Raw genomic sequence first — 14,127 nt, forward strand, 5'->3', positions numbered from 1 at the left:
TTGTATGTATTGAGCCTTATCATCAGGACATGTTCTTCATCCAGCTATGTGTTAATAGTATTTACTGAGCTGAGCCTCATACCCTGCTCCCTCATTGTGTGCTAATGTACCCTGTCTTGAAAGAGGAAATATTGTATGCAAAAAAAAAAATTTAAAAAATCCCCATAAAGGTCTCTGCTGTTGCACATTTCCCTCTATTAGTAGCTCAATTAACCAAAATAAACCAGTATTCAAATCTATTCAAAATCTTACCACAACAACCTGTGGTATTTTATCAGAAGTGTCACTGAGTGTAGCAGAACAAATGCATATTTCCCAGGGGAGCTTAAGAGAGACTTTACCCTTCACCTTAGTCTCCACTCCCCTTTCCTGTAATGCAACACTGGTAGCTCAGTTCCCCTGATACTATTTTGAGAGCTCCTCCAAAATAGGAGAAGATGGAAAATAATGTGTAGAAATGAAGAATGCTTTTATGTCACGTCTCATCCATCTCCCAAATCACTTCCTTTCGGCCTTCTTTGTGAGGGGAAAAGTGCATGCCCTTATCATATGAAGCACCCTGCAAACCCAGCATGGTGGGAAGCCCAGTTGTCTGCCCAAGGGGATGTAATTTTTGTTTATTTTTTCAAAGAGAAAGCCTCTTTGGTTTGAAGATAAGATAGCAGCTGCAAGATAACATTAACACAACAAGCAGTTACCTTTATTGTTAAAGTGCTGCCTGATAAAACTCCCTCACTTTTAGGCTAGGTGTTAAAAAGCACATAGTTATTTTTAATATACTTTTGTAACACTGTCCAGAACTTTTATTGACTTTGTTTAGCCCCTCCAAGATTTAAACAGATCTTTTTCCTAAGGTAACATGGTGAAATGTTGAAACCAACTAAATCACTAGACACAAAAGTTTCAGATTTAAATGAGAGAGAGAACTTCAGCAGATCTCTGGCTCTGAAAATCATTCCCCTGAGTAATGTGACTGATTTCAAACTAGCTTCTATTTCACTTTTATCTCAGGACTGTGTATAAACATTCATTTTTATACTACCATTTTGTTTCAACAGGCTTGATGCTGTCTTTTTTTGCAGGCTATTATACACATTGACTCGAAATTAGGCCTGCATGCTCACTTTCCTTAAGCACTTACCATATGTAAGTAAGTACCACTAGTAGCTGAAACTAACTTGATGCTGTAAGTACTTAAAACTTTAAGAGCAATTTTAAAAAAGAAAAAATAGTATTTCAAATAAAATTGACAACATACATACAAAAGAGAGCAAGAACATGCCTTCTTACAAAACCAAATTAAATAAAGCTTCGTTTTAAGAGTGAGAAGGCAGGTAGCTTTTGATAAACCCAAGCATAACATACAGAAAACCTTAACTCCTCAGGTGAGGCTTTTTGTCTTATTTAATAAATTTTACACCATTCATAAACACATCTGTATTCCAACTTGAATTGTATTTGAAAGATAAAAGAGTGTGCACAAAACCAGTGTGTTTTATTTTAGACTTAAGTGAAAACTTGTATGTTTGTATATAGGTACTTGGACGCTGGGGTTCTCACATGGGAAATAATCACTATCAAAATGTTCCCTTAAATCAGACTGCTGCCACTGCTTGCTCCCCTTAAGAAGTCCCCATGCCCATTACGTGACCTAAGAATGACTGGTAAGTGGATTATTTCAGGATCTTTTGCATGACTGCACATTCACATCCATTTTTACTACATGGCTCTTGCACCATTTCTGCATATAACTCCAGTCACTTTGAGAAATCTGAATACTTCTCTCTGAAGAAGTTCCAAAAAGCTTGGAGAGATCAAAATAGATACAGAAGAGTGAAAGAAAGACAGAAAGTCATATAATGAAAGATGTATCTAAAGGACATCAGGGCCAGTATTTTTTTCTGACTCAAAATAATAGGTAAGGTTCAGACAATAGTACAGGGAAGTAGTTACATCTTAGACAAGAGCATGAAGCTGAATTCACACTTGCCATAATTCATGCCACAGACTGAAGCACAAAGGGATTAGCAAATTGCTTGATGATGGAATGCCCCATCATCCCAAGAACCCTTCAAAGATTTCCTCTGATGGTTTTCCCCTTTTTTTTGCCTGCATATTTTTCACTATCTAAACCAGTCCTCCTGAACTGAGCTGCAATGCCAATCCACCAAGAACATTTTCTATACTAGAAAAAGCTAGATACTCCCCAGGAAAGATGAGGAGAATCTATCAAATAGTTGCAAGATGAAGCTATGTATTTAGAAATAGCCCCTCTAATGTTTGTTTGCTTTCTAAAAAAAACCAAACCAAAACAAAACCAAAAAACAAGTGAACAAGAGGCTGGTACAATTCTTCTATGTGGTGCACAACAGGTGAAGTGCTATCACTTTGGCATAAGGCAATGAGAAGGCTTCTAACTCAAGAAGCTATAGAAGCTCTACAAGACAAGAAAGACTGTTTTTGGACACTGCACTTTTTATCTTAATGGTGCTGCACCCTTCTCTCTCAGGGGCTTCTTTTTCAGTTAATTTCTGTTGGAGAAGTGTGAATAGCAGCAGGCTGTTTACATGAGAAGTGTATCCCATGAGACAGATGAAGAGAAAATCATCACTTGCTACTGATGGCTTTACTGTAGCTGAGAAAACTATAAATTCCATAATAATGAAAAGAATGGCAATAATGACTCAATCCTGTTTCTAAAATGCTTTGAGATCTACTAAAATGCTGTAGAAGAGTTGCTGCTATTATTATTTTACCATATTGCCACTTGGCAGTTTGTATTTCAATAGAAATATGAAATTTACAGATGGGGTTGATAATATAACCTCTTTTGTTGTTTGCCAGCACTTTTCTTCATAGGACTATTTTTCATTTGCTTGCAGTTTGACTTGTATTTGGATATAATTTTTTCAGGCCAGGTGTCTGCCTCAAGCTGAGTCATTGCAGCTGGAAAGTTTCAGCTGCAACTGTTTGGCTGTTTCCAAGAATAAGGCAGGAGGGAGAAAAATAGGGATAGAGTATATATTGATACTACCATAAAAGCAACACAAAAAGGCATTCTTAGAATCTGAGAAGTACCATCTGCCCCATGGTTAGCAGTTTTGGATTTCAAGTTCAGAAGATGATGGCACTAGCACCAGACATTCTTGTAGTCCCTATTTAAAAGTCATCACAAGGATGTCCAAATTTTGCAGTCTGAGCAAAAGCAAGTATGTAAATAGACAAAAACCCCATAATTAACACATCCTCAGACGACATTTTCTAGTGACTAACAGTGAGAGCTCTAAGGGTTTGAGCAGCACTGAGCACATCTTAGCACTACCTTTGGTGGCTGAGTCACTTTCAGCCACATGGGGCAAGTTAAATCTCATGAGATGTCAGAAATAAAAGGCAGAAAGAGTTAGAATCATAGAATTGTTTTAGCTGGAAAAGACCTTTAAGATCATCAAGTCCAACCATTAAAGTAGAATACTCCCTAGTCCACCACTGACCAATTTTTCTCTCCAGTGCTCACGCAGGTGTCTATGCTGGGCCCAGGAAGCACAAAACCAATGCTTTTCCATGCAGAGAGAAAAAAAGGAGATTTGCAGACCAAGGCACCAGAGTGGGGATCCAGCCTACATTGCTGGGGATGTAGATAGTAGCAGCAAGTGCTGGAGTAGAAGGTCAAAGAAGTACCCAGTTTAACAAAGAGGATTACAGAACTGGATTAAGAGGCTACATGGGCAAGTCAGAAATTGGGAGCAGGCTTGCGGTGGGATTGTAGTGGTGAGGAGGGTTGGTAAAGTGGAAACTGTCTGGGGATTCAAGACTGGAAAAAAGAAGCAATGGGGTGAGGTACCATTCTGACAGTGGATGAAGACTCACATAAAGGGGAGACAGACTGAAACCCAGTGGAGATGAAGAAAGGGAAGATGGGCATAAAGAGAGGACTGTAACTGGAGGCTGAGAGGAAGGTTGGGAGCTCTGAAAGGGAAGGCTAGTTTTGAGTCATGAGGACAAGGCACTGAGGAAATGAGGATGGAGACGGGGAACACATGGAGAACAATCTGGTTTTGGAACCCAAAGCAGAAGAACCAAGATTTGGATGAGAGGGAGAAGACTAAGGAGGATAGGTCATACTTAGACAAATGAACACACAACCCTACACCTTCTACAAAATATTTTTCACCTTACTATGTCTCACTCCTACAGTCCTCTGCCATCAGCAGCTGTGTATGAACACCACTGGCAAACCACTAGAGCTGGGCCAAATGCAGAGTAAGAAACAGTGCTGCTTAGAGCAATTATGTTCTTGGCGCAGACCTGTGCAGTATACTTAGCAAGGCTAATCTCAATGATTACTTCTGTGGATGCCAGTAACTACTGTTCCCACTTTGCAGGAGGGGGAGGGGAGGGGGCTCAGCTTACTTTACAAAAAAGCTAAATATAAAATTGCATTTAACACAGGCTGAAGCAAAACATCTTGAAAGAGTGATGTAACACTTGCAAAGGTAAGTGGTCAACAAGTAAAATACATAAATTAAGTATAGTTGTATTCTTACCACACCCCTGTGTTAGCTATGCTTCACAAAGTGGGTGGTTTTCATGGCTTTCTGTCAGAACTGGTCAATTAATTTGTTTAAATATAAAAAAATAATGTTGAGATGGCTTGATTTCCAAAACGCTCTATTAGGACTCAGGAATAGTTCCAACAATGCTTTGTCTGCCAAGCAGAAGCCTGCATATTTTCCTGCCAGCTTATTCACTCAAGTCCCAGCAGCCAGCTTATAGCTTCCAAGATCCATATTTTTGGGACAGTTAAGGGATGGTGGGTGGGGGTGATGTGCCACATCTCCATGGAAAAGTTATTTGGAGCCTGCAGATCTCTAGGACAGGTGGCTAGGCAGACAAGGGCATCATTTATTTCATGTGCTGTCCACTTGGTTCTTTGGACCAGCAATTGAAAAAAAAGTAGCTTTCCTGAGGTCAAATAGCACATGAGTGCCCAGGTCCAAACTTTTGCCTTTCTGACAGCCTGCCAGATGAGAGCCTGCACAGCCCCACTCTTAGTTCCTCTGGCAGTTAGGATTTAATTTTGAAGATCTTGTCAAGAAACTTTCTGTTCTCCTACCTGAGATCTTAGTAACTCCCAATGAATGTCCTCATTGCTTTCATTTGGATATTTGCAAATCCCAAAATAATCTACAGAATGGGCAGCCCTCTTGCATTTAATTACATGCTTATGCTAGTGCATATCTTTATCTGAACACTGCTTTTATCAAGTCCTCATTCACAACAGAAGAAGGGGATATTTCAAGAACTGGAGAGTTTGGAGAGTGGACAGTAAATGTGGCAGAAGACTGAAGACAAGGTCAGTTATATGCATGATGCAGATACATACTGCCCTGTAGAGCCAAATTCTGTATTAAATTTTGCCACAGTTCTCTCAGATAATGCTAATTAAATGACTTAAATCTGTCTTTCCCGGGGGGTTACTAAGATGGGTAATGTGACTGATCAGAAGAAGGAAAAAGCTCTTAGAAGCAATGTCATTTCAACGGGAGCAGATCTTTGAACATATAAATGCTATATAACAACATACAAACTGAAAAAAAATCAAGCTGCAGGCTTCTGAAATTGAACATACCAAAATTTGAGGGTACTTTTAAGTTCACTCTGTGTCTCAGGTGCCACGTGCCAAAGTTCTCATGATCACCCAGGAGTGTTTTGAAAATGAATGTATTGTTTCTGAAAAACTTCTAAACCACAGAGATTATCAACTCAGAAAAGCTCATGAGGAAATCAATGACTATGTCTTTAGAACAGAATATGGAGGAAACCAAACACCAAGTAACAGCTCATTAGTTATCCTTTATTCTAAATCCCCCTGTAGATGACTGTTTTAAGCTCACGCAGGAAGTTTTTAGCAGAAATGAGAACAAACCAAGGGACCTATGATGTTGAAGACAGGTAATAATTCTCCTTGTTTCTCTGAAGAACAAATAAGTAGACTGATGGCAAAAGAAGCTGAGGTATAAAGAGTAAGATAGGCACTGATTTAATCCTTCTTAAAATGTCATATATCAGAGCACTTTAAACCTCTGCTATGCAATCTGGGTCATACTTTGTATTTTTCTGAATCAAATGTGAGTGCTTGAAAGCTCATCACATTAACTTTAGAATCTATAAAACGAAAAGACTGCAAAAAATATTTTGAAGCAATGGGGTGCTTTTGGCTCTCTGGTAATATGTTAGATAAAATTATTATGCGGTTGTGGAAAAAACCTATACCTAGCCATCTGAAAAAAACAACAAAACAAAAACAAACCAAAACCCAAACATTGTGGCAATTTTGACCTACAGCTACAATAGCAGAACCTTGAAAATTTTTCAGGTTTGACATACAAAGCTCACCTTCTGACATTTTGGGCTTAGCATATGGGGACAGGATATTAAACTTTTTTTTTTTTTTTTTTTTTTTTTTTTAAATAACAGTGTCTTGTCAATGCCAGGGCATGCTGAAGTAGCTAGGGTACTTTGCAGCCAACCTGGGCGACTGCAGATTGATAGGTATGAGCTGACAAGTCTGCTTTGCACGTGCCATGGATCACTTGTGACACCGCAACTCACCCTGCACAGGCAGAGCGAATGCAGGATGGGGCTGTAGCACAGGTGGAGGGCAGCTCAGCCCACTGGCACTCTACAAATGTGCCATGTGTCTATCTAAGTTATCCAGAGTACATGAAGTCACTGTTTGAGATTTCTGACCAGCCTATGGTCAGAATGGTTTGCTGAATATCCAGACATACACTAGAATGCCTCCAAGGAAGTCAAATAATTGATAAAAGCCACAGTTCAATCAAAATTGATAGAGCTGCAATCTGCTTTCTAGGGGAGGAACTGTCAAGCTTAAAATTGTAACCTAATGGAAGAAAAAAAAGTATTGAACCTGAGGTGTCAGCTAGCATGACTTCAATACTCCAGCTGTAAGGATGGACTGCTGGATTATTTTTTTTCTGGCTACATAAATTTTGATAGTCATTTGAAGGATGGTATCATTTAAGAGGCAGCATTGCCTGTCAGACTGAGCATGGGGAACTGTTGGTGCAGGAGCAACACAATTACTGACTTGGTGCTGAGTTCTTAAACTGTTTCACTAGACCCGAGACATTATTGCAGTGTCAATCAGTGTACCACATACATGAAAAGAATTGGTGAAATTAGTTTAAATTATCTTTCTATGCTGTGGCCTCTGTGACCAGTGCCACTGACGGTCTCAGGTGTATGAGATGTCATGCCTTTCAGAATCCCAGTTGCTAGTGGATTAAAGCTAATCATCCTAACACCTTGAAATAATTAGCAATTACATCACTCCAGACAAGGAAAAAAAAAAAAAAAAAAGAAAAAGAAAAGAAATCCCAAAATACCTTAAGTGTTCTCCTCTGTATCTTATCTAAGAACAGAGACAAAAATCAACCTTCTTTTCCTCCTTTCTCTCCTGTCCCCCCAAAAACAAAATTAGGGAAGCTTTCTAAGAACTTCAAGAATAGAGAAATTATACCTCAATTCTTCCTACAGGTTCGCATGAAGCACACTAGTTGGTGACCCCACTGCTTAAACCTAGGAACTACTGAAATCAGGTTTTCTGTCTTTTGTGTCCTTGTGAATAGGTCTGAATGTTGCCAATATCAGAATAGTCAGAACACAATGCTAAAAATTTCCTGTTCTCATCTATTGCTGAAGTTTTTCAGGTCCATCTGAACATCTTGATTTGGGACTACTTGATTCAAGCTTCCTATTAGAATTTAAAGTCACATTTATTTACAGTGGTAACTTTTTAAGCATCAAGAAATCTCAGAAAAGCACACTGAGTAAGAGTAAAGTAGGGTTAATGCTTTCAATTCCTGTCTCTGCTTATTGGCAGAAACACATATATCAAAATTCTCAGCTTATTTTTTATAAGCTGGAAACTCAGTGGCTAGTGAAAATGTGAATGTTATCATCCAGCAGGGAAACCGGTCACCAGCAAGACTTAGGTGACAGAACCTTAATTTACTATCTTGTGGTTGGGAAAACTCTTCATAGAATGCTTGTTTCTGCAAAGCTTCCACTTATAAAGCAATACTTTTCTAGTTGAATGAAGGAGGTTAAAAGTCAAGAGAGAACAAGGCACAGTGACTGATTAGCATCTATGTCATCATTAAAAATAACCACAAACCTGGATTAACCTCCTTAAGCACTCATTATCTATCTGCCAGCAAAACCCCACGTGTGCAATTCTGTGTCCCTATAAAAGGCACAGCCTTTAGCTTGTCTCTAGGTTTTCCGAGTTGGCCTCACCTTTTACTGTCACGTGCACACTCTGGCTGGTGGACAGCTGGGGTTGAACGAGGACATTGCATGTGTATTCACCCTCATCTACCTCCTTCTGCACATCTGAAAGCTTCAGTGTTCCATTGTTCTCAAATGCCACCTGACGATGGTTGAATGGCAGCAGGTTGGAGTTCTTGTACCACTTGATGGAGTAATAGGGGTACCCAATGACACGGCAGTGGATGTAGGTGTCCCGCCCAGCTATTGCTGTGATGTTCTTCATGGGCCGAATGCTTGCTGGCCCTAGAAAGGTAAAAAGAAACTCCTGAAAACAATTTAAAGGCACGTTTTCTTGAGGAAACATGAATATTATTTTTCTGAATATGCAAATGTTAAGGACATTTACACATGCAGCTTGTATACTTCTTAGCATTTGACAGTTTTTGCTTTTAAGAGTTACTTAAGCAGTTTCTCTAATTTGTATATGCTCTAGTTTTTCCTTACCCTGAAGCATACATACTAATTATGTGGGGGTATATGTTTGCATTATCTGACACTTGCCTGATAAAATCTGTTCTGCATTACAAATTAAGAGGCTGAGGATGATTTAATTAATGTGAAATACTAAAACTGATACAAAGCTAGAATCCTGTTACACATGAGAACACTGACAAAGTCGCACCTTTTTTGAAGTATATAAAGTATAATACCATGGGGATGGGTATTATGCCGTGTAGAGCTAGAAATGCAAGCTTAAGTACTGTATACATGAATAATTACAATGAAAGCTGGACAAGTAATGGGGAAAAGAAAAAGTAAAAAATCCATGCACAGCAGGACCCAACTAAAGAAACCATGAACTAATAGGGATGAGGTTAGGAAAAAGAGACTATATGACACAAGCCAGAGGGTTTTTCCAACATTTAACCATACCATATACTTTCTAGATAGGGCCAGAGAGGCAAGGTGGGAAAAGAGAGGGGAGGAAGAAAAGGAGAGGAAAAACAATAAGCTGGTTTTGGCATTCCAAGGCTAATTTCATCACATGCAACAATCTTCTTCTCCACTACAATGAGTTATGTGTGCTTTTTTGAGGAGCTGATTTGACAAGCACCTCTTACGTTTATTCGAGCCTGGTACGGGACGACTCCAGCAGAGTTGTTGGCAGTACAGCGATAAACTCCCCCATCTTGGACCTGAGTGCTAGAGACATTCAGGTAACTGACCACATTCCCTTCAGATGTGATCATCTGGCTGATACGATGACTGCTGTCCTTCACAATGGGGTCTTCATCCAGTGTCCAGGTGATGGTAGGCAAAGGAGTCCCCTTCACGTTGCACATAAGGGAGACTGGCTCTCCTGGGCTCACCACTTTCTCACTGAAGGCAGAAATTATTTTGGGAGTTCCATCTGCCAAGGGAAAGAAAAGCAGGAGAATAGTACATGGTGTAAAAAATGTTCCCTCTGTCCTGAAGCCTATCTGCCATGACTCAAGGTCTTTTTTAGAAGCAATGCAAGCAATTGTGTTCCAGGATGAAACTGATTATTGAGAGAGGGAAAGAAATTTTGGTAGTAGAGTACTTTGCTTACTCCATTTGCTTACTGTATGTATTGGAGAATCCTGGTACTGTCTCTGCAGAAGAAAAAGCACTTGAATAGATGGGCCAGGACCATTCATAGCTATATGAACTGCCAGGTTCTTGCACAATAGTGTTAAAGCCATACACAGTTTATCAGAAAGACATACAGCAAAACCTCAACACATACAGCAAAACCTCAACACATTTGGAATTTTTCTTCTCCTGGTAGATTTCGGCTCCTTGGAAAGCTAAGGATGAATCCTCTTGGCAAGAGCCAGGCTTAACTTGCATGGGCTAATTTCACACAGCTGTTCCGATGCAGGTTAGTCCTGATCCACAATACCCCACTTCTAAGCCATCTGGAAGACAGCTTAATGGAACAAGTCATAAGGGAGCCAACTCAGAAGAATGCCCTCCTTGATCTGCTGTTCATCAACATCTTGGGAGTGAAGTGGTGATCAGAGATCACCTCGGCCACAGTGACCATGAAGGAATTGAGTTAAAAATCTCTGTTGACAAGAGGGAAACTGCCAGCAAAACCTCAACACTGGACATGAAGAGAGCAGAATTCAGGCTGCTCAGGGAGATTCTGGGTCAAGTCCCCTGGGAAAATATTTTTGCAGGTGCTGGAGTTCATGAGTTCTGGTCACTCTTTAAACATCATGTCTTAAGAGGTACAGGCACAGAAAGAGGCAGTCCCAAAATGTCACAAGTTAAGCAGAAGAGGTAGAAGACCAGCTTGGCTTAAAAAGGATCTGCTCCTACAAATCAGACAAAAAAAGGAAGGTGTATGCCCAGTGGAAGCTAGGCCAGGTGACATGGGAAGAATATAGAGATACTGCTAAATACTGCATGGAGAAAATTTGAGCAGCCAAAGCTCAACCGGGGCTGAAGCTGGTCAGAACTGTGGGGGACAATAAAAATAATGTTTTCAAATACATTAATAGCAAATGGCAGTGTAAACACAACATTGGTCCCTTGCAGGATAAGGATGGTCACCTCATCAGTAGGGATTTAGACAAAGCAGAGGTATTTAATGCATTCTTTGCCTCTGTCTTCAATGCTGATGAAGGATCAAGGAGGCCTCAATGCCTAGACCTGGAGGACCATGACTGCAAGGAAGATCAGCCCTTAGCTGACCCTGAACTTGTATGGGATCTACTGCTACAGCAAGTCCATGGGGCCTGATGGCATTCATGCAAGAATCCTAAAGGAGATGGCTGATATAACCATGAGGCCTCTCTCAATTATTTTTGGAGGTCCTGGCAATCTGGAAAGATCCTAGTTGACTGGAAGCTGGCCAGCATTGTACCAATATTCAAGAAAGTCAAGAAGGAGAACCCTGGAAACTACAGGCCAGTCAGTCTAACTTCAGTGCCTGGTAAAATTACAGAAAAGATTATTCTGAGAGATACTGAAAAACATCTGGAAGATAACAGAATCATTGGTCACAGCCAGCACATCTTCATGAGGAGGAAGTCCTGCCTGTCAAACTTGATTTCCTCCTATGGCAGGGTTACCTTCCTAGTTGATCAAGAGAAGCCAGTGGATATAATATTACTGGACCTCAGGAAAACTTTTGATACTGTCTCTCATAGTGTCCTCCTGGATAAAATGTCCAGCATACAGCTGGATATTCATGCAAAATGGTGGGTGAGTAACTGGCTCACAGGTCAAACAAAAGAATGACAGTGAACAGGGTAAGAGCAGGCTGGGGACTGGCCACTATTGGGGTCCTGCAGGTGTCCATCCTTGGCCCAGTCCTCTTCAACATCTTTATCAATGACTTGGGTGCAGGATTGGAAGGAATTTTAAGCAAGTTTGCAGATGATACCAAATTGGGAGGAGCAATCAACTCCCTCGATGGCAGGCAGACCCTGCAGGGAGAGCTCAACAGGTGAGACAGAAGGGCAATCACCAGCTACATGAAGTTTAACAAGGCAAGTGCTGAGTTCTTCACCTATGATGGGGCAACCCTGGTGGCAAATACAGACTGGGGGATAAGTGGCTGGAGACCAGCAAGGCAGAGAGGGACCTGGGGGTCCTAGTTGGTGCCAAACTGAATGTGAGCCAGCAGTGTGCCGTGGCAGCCAGGGGGTCCAACTGTGTCTTGGTGTGCATTAAAAACAGCATCACCAGGCAGTCAAGGGAGGTGACTGTCCCGCTCTGCTCACCTTGAGTACTGTGTGCAGTTGTGGGCACTGCAGTATAAAGAAGATGTCAAACTTTGGAAGAGTGTCCAAAGGAGAGCAACAAGGATTGTGAAGGGTCCAGAAAGATTGATTTATGAGGAGTGGCTGAGGTCACTTGGATTGTTCAGTTTGGAGAAAAGGAGGCTGAGGGTGAACTCACTGCAGTCTATGGCTTTCTCATGAGGGGCAGAGATGGGACTGGTAGTGGTTTCTTCATTCCTGTGACTGAAGACAGGACTCAGGGAAATGGTAGGAAGTTGAATCAGGTTTAGTTTACATATAAGGAAAAGATTTTTCACCCATAGGGCAGCTGAGCAATGGAACAGGCTCTCCAGGGAAGTGGTCACAGCACCAAACCTGCCAGAGTTCAAGAAGCATTTGGATGATGTTCTCAGGCACGTGGTGTGATTCTGGGTGTGCCCTACACAGGGACAGAAGTTGACCTGGTGATCCTGATGAGCCCTTCCAACTCAGCATGTTCTATGATTCTATGATTAGGCTTTTCTGAATATAGATTGCCAGTAACAGCAGTAATACCAGTTTCTCTCTGTGGTCATTTTGTTCTATGGGTAAATAAATGTTCTTCTGAAATGACAGCATTCAAATGCTTTGTCTTGAGATCTGTTGCACCATTTACTCAGCCTCTACCAGGCAAGGAAATGAAGAGAATGGACGGAGACAAAAACTTTGAACTTTGAAACTGTAATTAGAGAGCAGTATTAAACAACCACCTAACCTGAGAGTTCATTGGGGTAACATTTAGGAGTGATGACACTCTGCTATTAGCTAGGAAGTTCTTTATGAGATCATGAATGCATAATTATTCTCCTTTGGAAATCATACTGTCAAAGCTGCATTTAGAAGGAATTTCAGTGTAATTGGGAGCAAAAGGCCACACAGTAAGTCCAGTATGCAGAACACAGGAAGGAATCCAGTCCAAAGTTTGGGCAACAGTGCTGTAGGTTACTGTCTGATTTTAAAGAGCCAAGGAGCATGCAACCTAACTACCTTCAGTACTCACAGTATTAATGCCTGCAAGAAACAAAGAAAAAGGCACTTCATTACCTAAAGGGAGCCAAAGACACTTGAAAACACATTGTACGCAAAGCCCTTTAAAGACAATTCCTTTCAGTGTTGCACAGGACAGAGAGTGTTAGGACCAAGTTCCCAGACCTGTGAGATGCACTACTTGTTTGCACACACAATACACTATCTTTTCACAAACACTCTGCTATGTGTTACCTGTATTGAGTAACACAGGCTCAAGGAGGCTTGAACCATGATGACTGCTCTGGAATTCATATTTCTTTCATTGCAGTTTCAGTGCAAACTCACCTAGAAAACTGAGAAGACTGGCGTGATATACACCAGACTCTGCTCAAAACATGCTGAACCACAGCAGCATTAAAATCAGGGCTGGAAAATTCCCCTGTCTGAGCCACAGTTAAAATATAAGGTACTGCCACTCTCAGGCTGCTGAAAGACCTCAGAATATTGGAGAAGCATTCAATTTGATTTAATTTCATGATTTTCTCCTCCTCTCTCCCTTTCATTTCGGTTGTGTGGCAGAGTTCTAATTTATTTATTTATTTATTTTCATATCTGACTCCTCCTTTGCTTTGCTGTATATTAGATACTGTCATCCCTCAGACAACAAAACACTAGCAACAATAAAAAAGGGTTATTTTTATCCTGAAAGTAAGCTGACACAGGACCAATAAATCTGTGAGTGTGCACACTGTGTACCTCTGCCACCCCTCCTTCTCTTTTTTTTTTTTTTTTTATTCCACTGACAGGCTTTTTTTGCCGATGAAAGTAGACATTATTTTCCCAGTGAGACCTGAGTGTCTTTGAAATCTTTCCTGCTGTTGCTCTCTGATAACCTGCACTCTCTCGACACCATGATAGATTATCAATATGCTCTTTAGGCTTTCTTAGTCACAGGAGATGGTTGCCGAGGTAACTCAGAACAGGCAGGTAATCTCTTTTTCTATAAAGATTCTAAAAATAGTGTCCATGCCATGAATGCACTACAGCCTCACTAGTGAACTGGCTCTGT

The 14,127-nt window shown here is 40.8% G+C and overlaps 1 protein-coding gene across 1 annotated transcript in view; it reads right to left on the reverse strand.

Moving 5' to 3' along the window:
• Positions 1–14,127, reverse strand: part of DSCAM (DS cell adhesion molecule) — a 379,165-nt gene that overhangs the window by 159,883 nt on the left and 205,155 nt on the right. The window contains exons 6-7 of the mRNA XM_030451268.1: positions 9,410–9,706; positions 8,323–8,598 (exon numbers count right to left, since the gene is read on the reverse strand). Of these exons, the coding sequence (XP_030307128.1) occupies positions 8,323–8,598; positions 9,410–9,706 (573 nt within the window). The remainder of the gene's footprint in view (positions 1–8,322; positions 8,599–9,409; positions 9,707–14,127) is intronic.

Source organism: Calypte anna, chromosome 1 (assembly GCF_003957555.1).
Source record: "Calypte anna isolate BGI_N300 chromosome 1, bCalAnn1_v1.p, whole genome shotgun sequence".
NCBI classification, from domain to species: Eukaryota; Metazoa; Chordata; class Aves; order Apodiformes; family Trochilidae; genus Calypte; species Calypte anna.